At 42.1% G+C, this 8,121-nt stretch overlaps 1 protein-coding gene across 1 annotated transcript in view; it reads right to left on the bottom strand.

Moving 5' to 3' along the window:
• The window catches only part of MMRN1 (multimerin 1), a 47,992-nt gene that overhangs the window by 29,516 nt on the left and 10,355 nt on the right, over positions 1-8,121 (bottom strand). The window contains exon 2 of the mRNA XM_019470563.1: positions 1,382-1,501. Within this exon, the coding sequence (XP_019326108.1) occupies positions 1,382-1,501 (120 nt within the window). The remainder of the gene's footprint in view (positions 1-1,381; positions 1,502-8,121) is intronic.

Genomic DNA, 8,121 nt, shown 5'->3' with positions numbered 1-8,121 from the left:
CCAAAGGGATATTCCATACCATGGGATGTCATGCTCAGTATATAAAGCTGGGGGAAGAAGAAGGAAGGGGGGGAAGTTCGGAGTGATGGCGTTTGTCTTCCCAAGTAACCGTTACGCGTGATGGAGCCCTGCTTTCCTGGAGATGGCTGAACACCTGCCTGCCGATGGGAAGTAGTGAGTGAATTCCTTGTTTTGCTTTGCTTGCGTGCGCGGCTTTTGCTTTACCTATTAAACTGTCTTTATCTCAACCCATGAGTTTTCTCACTTTTACCCTTCCGATTCTCTCCCCCATCCCACTGGGGGGAGTGAGCGAGCGGCTGCGTGGTGCTCAGTTGCCGACTGAGATTAAACCACGACAATTCCTGAAAGCACTCCATGACAGGAGTTAATCAGGAATAGCTATTTCAAGAATAACTCTCCACGTAGACAAGCCTCAGAAATGTATATAGTAAAGACTTATTTACAGGAGCAGCACAAGGAGCTAATTTTCCTACAAAAAAATAAATTAGAGTTATTGTGAATCTTCTAGATTGAATTAGAAAAAAAAGGCAACATTTCAATCACAGGGTCCATTCCACAGTTTTGCAACACAATCAACTATATTTCAGAGTCACCAAATCCTAAGGATACTCTATTCCCGGTTTCACCTCAAAGCTTTAGGCATGTTCTGCCATACGACCTAGAGGACAATTCTCGGAACAGTCAAACTGCCTTGTAAGAGGCTTTTGAAATTTTTCAAGGGAAAAATATGCTACAACCTCTGCTTTGTTGGTGCTGTTTCAGTTTGCCATTTTCCAGGCCCATGCATTAAAACTCAATTTCATTTACTACTGAAATCTAATGTTTGGAGAATACAGTGAGAGACCCAAAGCACAGAGGACAATCTGAATATGTTTAACAGAGTCCTTATTTACAAGTTGTATCTAGGCCAATTACTTTTCTATGTTCACTGCCTGACCAAAGCTGTGCCAGAAATAAGCACCCAGCAGAGAGATAATAACAAAAATATTGATGCCTCTCAGGGGAAGCTTTTTGCTCCAACAAAGCACATGCTTGGAAAACTGCATGGAAAGGATTTTCTTCCCCACATGTGCTTTAAAGCTTTGTACATGTGCACCTTTCCTTGCAGTACTCCGGAAGAGGGGAGCAGGCAGTGGGCTTACTTGAAGACTTTGAACTGATCAGAGGGTGCCAGAGTGAAGGTGTGCCAAGTCATGAGGTTTTACACTTGCTATAGAGACATGTTAAGATGAGACCTGGAAACATGCTAATCTGCTCCCTCCTGTTTTAATTTTCATTTCTAAAGTCATGGTTGTATGAATTATGCAGCTGGTGATAATTAAAGTACTTGCAAGTACTCTTTCTTCCTAGTTCTACACACCTCTGAGCACAGGATCCAACAGGCCAAGTGCAAGGCTTCGCTCTGCCTGATGAGAAGGTTTCCAGGTTGTCCATTACCACGGTAGGTAAGAGTCTGGTATGAACATAAGCACACCAGTTCCTGTAAGAGACAGAAGGTAAATATAATTAAAAGTACAAAGAACATTTTCCACAATATGATGATATATGGTACTTAAAGGGGAAAGTTAAATCCATAATTTAGGGATAGGACTAAGTTACGAAAATTAAGTTTGGTTTCTCTCAGACTGCCAGTGTAGTCTTGGGCAATCACTTAGTCTTTGTGCTTCAGCTACCCATTAACAACAAAGAAAACAGACAATAATTTCTCCATCTCTACATATATTTATATTGCAAATCTAAATTTTTCTTTGTAAAAGTTTGTGGAGCACCAAGTACAAAGAAGCTCTTCTAGACTGCAGTAATCACAGGTCTTAAAATACACCTGTATTTCAGATTATAGAAACTGTTTATCCAGAATTCAAAGGATTGTTTAGTAAGGTTTTTAACCACCCATATCTTTCACTTCATGGATAGAGATTTCTACTCTTCCTCCCTTTCCCCAGCAATATTGTGAGTACACATAGACTGCGTTTTGCAGTGCACTTTGAGGTCAAAGCCACACACAGCAATAACGTGCCATAGCTCCACGCTTGCCTGTGCCACTGGCTACCCACCCAGAGGAAGAAGTCACATACAAAATGATCAAACTCTTGATCACTGCAGTACAGGACGTAGGAGCTGCTGAGTGCAAGGCCAGGTTTGGTTTTTTACAAAAGGATTCTAAGGATGTTGCAAGAAACCACAAACTGTTAAATCAGATTTTGAAACCAGGTGACTTGGTAAAAGCTACAGTAGAGAACAGAAGTAAGTAGAAATTATAAACTGTATAATGGCTTGGGACAGATTTGTACAGGGAAATCATGCCTCAGAAATCTATTGGCATTCTTTTAATCAGAAGCAGGTAGATAAAGAGGTGATTTTCAGAAGCTTTTGGCAAGATTACTCACCAAAAGCTATTAGATGGGGGGGGAAAGGAATCTGTCACATAGTAAGAGGATAGATCCTATTATAGATTAATAAGGTATAATAAGGTACTAAATCAGAGAGGTGAAAGACTAGTTAGCTTTCTCAAGAAACAGTTTATCAGCAGAATCCCACATGAATCTGTAATAGACATTATATTAATTAATGAGGGGGAAAGTAGATGAATAGGGAGATGACAGAGTTATACAAAGCTAAACAAAATCATTTTGTGTAGTAAACCTAAAGCTGATCTTGAAGAATTGCGGAAATCTCATGATACTGAATTTGCAACTAATTAAGTGTAAGAAAAGGGTCTTGTAATGCAGAGTCAAGCACAAATACAGACAGCCTTATACGGACAGTATGACTACCTAAATTAACTATAATCAGGAAAAAGGTCTTGGAGTCATTGTGATTAGCTCTTTGAATATGCCAATTTAGTATTTTGCATTAACTAAACTAGCAAATCAAATACATGAAATTATTAGGGAAGTACTAGACGACAAACAGAAATCACCACTGTTTCAGTACATCAACTCCTTGTTGCTGTATATGAGTTTATGGTTAGCCCACAGTTTGAATACAGAACTCAGGTTTGTTCCTACATCCTAAACAGAGGTGAAAAGAAAGATACAAATAGAAGATGAAGAGCGGGAGGGATGGGAAGTCGTGGCGTTCATTATTCAGTTGGTCTTGTTATGACAAAGAGGCATCAAAACAAAACAGGTTTAAACTTCAAAAAAAAAAGGGTCAGGGTGGTGTTTCCACAAACATAGACTGTGCCAGATTTGGAAATTTGGGAAGCCAAAAAGGATTTTAAAAAGCAGTTAAATGATTTCATGAAAGAACATGCCATTAGGGTGTTGTTGGTTTGGGTTTTTTTTTTAAACATTAAGTTGTAGCTATAACCTCTGTCTCAGAAAGTCCCCCAGCTGCAGATTGGAAGGCATCCTGAAGAAAGTATTGTTGCATTTTTGCCGGTAGAACAAATGTCTGTTTGGTCTAGTAATGATTTCCCCCCGCCCCCTCTAACTTAGTACAGCCTTTCTCAGGGTCATACATTATTCCCTTGTCCATGCTGAAACATATTTCATTTTTTACTTTAAAATTAGTGACAAGACAGTTGTAGGGCTGGTGAACTTGCAAGTATTTCCATACCAATATTTGTGTATGAGAACTTGCGTATGAGTTTGTCTTCCTGTGTCATGTTTTGCAGCTAACCTTTGCTTCCGGTTGTAGTAGTTCTGTTAGCGTTTCATAATCCAGTAAGGAAATATATATTTACCTCTGAAATCAGTATCTTGCTATGGGCTCCTTACAGTGGAAATCAAAATACAATTAAGACCAGATTAGTTCCATTTACTTAAGTGGCATTAGTACAGATTTACACTGCTTCAAACAGGAACAACAGCACAAAACACAAAATAGTATCAGCACCTATCCTTAAGTGATTGCTTTTGTCTACTGAGATCCTACCAGTGCACTTGCATTAAATTCAGTAGTGCTTTCCTTGGAAAATGATTCCTGAGAAAACAGCAGGATAAGCTAGGAAGTAAGATGCTAAGTAAGGCCAACAGACTGAACCTCTCAGTATTTCTGCTGCCAGTATTGTGGTGCTCCCTCACACAACACATATTGTTTAATTGATGAATAATGTGTTTCATATAAAATGGGTTTCTATTGAGTCTCTTTGATCTGATTTTGCTCACTCACTCTCTACTTCCTTGAGTGTTTTCATTAGGATAATATTTCTTTTTAATTGGGTGTAAAAAGGCTGTGCTTTTGTTTGATGCTTCCTTTATGTTCTGTCTCCTCTAGCTATAGCCTTTTTTCTGTGTGTATAAATTAGAGACTCCATGAATAAATATTTACTAAAAATTAAATGCAGCTCTCAAGCATAAGCTTAAAGATTAGGTACTCTTCTCACTGCCTCTGTGGAAGCCAGGAGCAACTCTATGCAAGTGAGACACGTAAAATTGGCAGAATCAGAAGAAGACTTAAGTCTTTTGAGTTTTGCAGAGGAATCATGAAGTTACTTACACCACCCCTCTGGTTGGGGCATATGGGTCCTTTACAGTCTCCTGTATCACTCAGAGGCTAGCAGTAGTAACTAAATAATAATGATATTTGCAGTTAAACGTTGCCAACAGTTAGCCAGAGAGCGAGCTTGTAGCTCCATCCCTTCCAGCACACCTCTGCAGCAGCAAGGGAGAATAGGCACCCCCTCTTGCCAATTGTTCGGTAGGAGCAGGACATGGCAGGGCACGACGAGGAAGACAGCTCTTCCATGGGGCTTCCTTGCTGAGCATCGGGGAGCAGCAAGAGCAGGGTTTCTCCCTGACAGAAGGTGAGCCAGGAGGGGAGGGGCAACCGGAGAAGCTAGGCACTGACCTCACTGGCAGTATGCAGTACAACAGCACCAGAGACAGGCAAGCAGCACTAGGGTGACAGAAACAGGTCAATTAGCAGCCCAGCAAGTATCAAGCAGAGACTAGGTAACAAGTCCAAGAGGACTGCTAGGGACAAGCACCTTTATGAGGAGAACAGGCTCAAGTCTAGGCTTAAATGGAGCCCCTGGCCCATGAGTGGCCAGAGGTTTCAGGTGAGGCTGCCCAGCGCCATTGGGGTCTGTTAGTTTGTCCAGGGCACTACCGCTGAGCTCCTTTCTCATTACAGGCATGAGGTCTCTTCTATTTCACAGCTGTAGTGAGGGTTCTGCGTATTCATACCTGAGATTAAAAACTGTGTTTTTCTTTGAAGCGCAGCACAGAGATGAAAAAAAAAAAAAATCTCAGCATATGAATGGGATACTAAACATTTCTTAACAGATGCAGAAAGTGATACTGGGCCAGACTGACAGTGGTCTATTCAGGAGGAGCTCTGACTAAGCATGGTGGTTTGCTTATGATTTAAACTTGGTATGGAGAATGTAAACATCTAAATTCGTGAATAACTCTCAGCAATTAACTGGTGACATATCGTCTGATCAGAAGACCTCTGAAGTGGCAACACCACCTCAAGCAGCTATGCAGTACCAGACCTCTGTTACCCTTGCAAGTTAGCTGTCTGGAAAGTGAGGAACTAAGAGCTAACACCTTGGGCAGCTGGGTGCTAAGCTTGCCACCTCTGCAAATCAAGAACCCAAATATAGGAGTCAGATTTTAACATCTGAGCTACAATGAGCCAGCGGTGAGGATAGGCCTTGAGCTTGTGGCTCCCGAGCCTGTGCTCTACCCTTGCATGCAGACCCGACGGCTCACCAGAGAAAGGGATTAAGCAGAAGACATATAGCGGTGTTCTCAGTGCTGACATATTCTGCAGTGCATACTGTTGGGGTATAATTTTTGGTAATTGGATTCCATTTTACATCTGAGCAAGTGTGATCAATGAAAAGATAAAACAATGAAAACAGGCATAAAAAGCAGTTGTAAAATACATGAAAGCCCTGGCATACAGAGAGTTCAGTTTAAAAAAAAAAAAAAATCTACTTTTTAAAATTCATAATGTAAATCCACTAATTATCATTATTATTGAGGGTGGCTAGCTTCAAGGTAACAGCTATTCAAACTTGCCCATTTGGAGATGCCCTCCAAAGGAAAACACGGTACAATACATCACAAATGTATCAGTTAAGGACTGCTCTTGGTTTTTAAAGATAGTCTGAACTCAGTCTCTGGTCTCTACCAAAAATTTAACTCAACTTGAGCAGATTGTTTCTATTTAAAATATTTAACTCATTCTTAAGCTACATGAGTGCAATGCGGAAGCTTTGGTTCTCACATGGCCCAGCAATCTTTGATCAGGCTAAATTGGAGGAAATATTCACAGCAAAAGAGCCCCTGGTGTGACTCATAATTAGGTTTACGCTACCAATGAAATAAGCTCATTAAGAGATGTTAAGAATGTAAATATAATTTTGAAATCAAATTGTCTGAAAAAATGTAGATTTGGAAATAGAAGATGAAGCGTGGCGGAAGAACTATGACAGGCTGTGTTAATGCAAAGGCAGAACAGAAGACAACTGATTTGCATAACAGGACTTTAAACCTGAAAATCCTCTTTACCCTCCATGGAATAATATATTCCAGATCAGCAACACAGGCTTCTAACATGCAGATTTTGTTGGGAGCTGCAGGAGCCTGGCGTTTCTTTTGCAGTGAGCCTGATTTCAATCAGGAAAGCTGTATTTAAAAACAAAACAAAATCCTCGCAATGTACAACAGAACTCCAGCCTGGAGACAGCAGTGCAAGCCCCAACTGGCGTAAGGCCCATGTGACAGATTTCATCCTCCTCTTGCACGTATTGGCCAGGAAAACTCACTGGTAGCAAGGTGTGGGAGAGTACCTCTGAGTCCTCAGGCCTTTGAAATAGCCTCTTTGCTTGTGACATTTGCAGCAGTATTTCCAGCTCAAATCAAAATACTACTACCCCAACCCTGCATCAAGTGCGGTTTGACCGTACCTGAGAAGTAGGGCATAGTACAAAGAGCAGCATTTGTTTCTTTGCAACCAATAAGCATGTCTACACTGCAGCCTTGGCAGGCCTCAGTCCTCTGGGTTTTATGGCCATTGCGAATTCCAAGTCCTGAATAGCTAACGCGCCGTGGAGCCTGCCTGTGCCGCTGGAGCAAAGCACCTACAACCGGCAGGGCATCAGTGGGACCCAGATGGTGCCTTTAAGCCTGTCTTTAGCTTTTGGGATCCTACCATCCCATACAGCTTATTCAGATCTTGCGTTTCATACCCTCTCAGAAAAGTTTTCTTCTCTTCTGCTTATACCAGTCCTGTTTCTTTTTCCACAGAGAAAACATTCCCATGAAGCATTTCTTCATTTCCACAATTGGCCCAAAAAGAGAAAGGATGCAGCCTGGAGATAACTGTGAAACAGAAGTAGTTTCAGGGCAACTGTAAGCAAGGGCTGCCCACACTGTGTCCATGGCAAGAAGCCCAGAGCCCAGTCTACATGAGTATGTACCAATAATGCAGGTATTTTCCTCAGCTGGAAAAAAAGCTTATTTCTGAGCGTGTAAGACAGATTACCACAGTGTTTCCCTGTGTTCAGCTGACTCAGCCTTTTACATCAACCTCATGATATGAAGGTATACATATGGTGTGAATTACTGGGCAACATCTTGCAACTTCAAAGGGATGTGATGCCCAGCAAAAAGCAACTTCCCTGTCTGCATAATGAAACCATGTGGCCTAGGGAAACCTGCCCTGAGATGCACAGCTAGGAGATGAACAGTAGGTAATGTCTCAGCAGTAGTTATTTAGCTATTCTTGTTTAAGCTTTCATAAGCAGCAAATATGGTTTCTTAATTTACTGTGCAGATTCCTGAAGCTGGACTTGACTTTATATGATGAAAAATACCCCACTTGGTTTGAAGTAGCTGTATAAGCACGTGCTCTTACGTATATCCCTGGCTCCTGATTCAGGGGACACGTGCCTGAGAACACTCGAGAGCCCTTAAACTCATCATTGCTTCGCTGGCGTGTTGCCAGCACTCTTAAAAGGCTCGTCTCATTCGCAATTAGCAGAGCTTATGCTCTGCTTTACCACCTCTTTGGTGGCAGCCTGGGTGCCCCGTCTGAGCTGCCCGCCCCCACCCGGAGAAGGGGCGGGAGGCTCACCCCGTCGCCCCCCGCGGGCTGCCACCACCGTGCGGGAGCCACCGCCGTCTGCCCGCTGGCGGCCCG

This window comes from Aptenodytes forsteri, unplaced genomic scaffold (assembly GCF_000699145.1).
Source record: "Aptenodytes forsteri isolate BGI_AS27 unplaced genomic scaffold, ASM69914v1 Scaffold93, whole genome shotgun sequence".
Lineage (NCBI taxonomy): Eukaryota > Metazoa > Chordata > Aves > Sphenisciformes > Spheniscidae > Aptenodytes > Aptenodytes forsteri.
The sequence above is the reverse complement of the archived record's forward strand: the minus strand, read 5'-3'. Positions and strand labels throughout refer to the sequence as shown.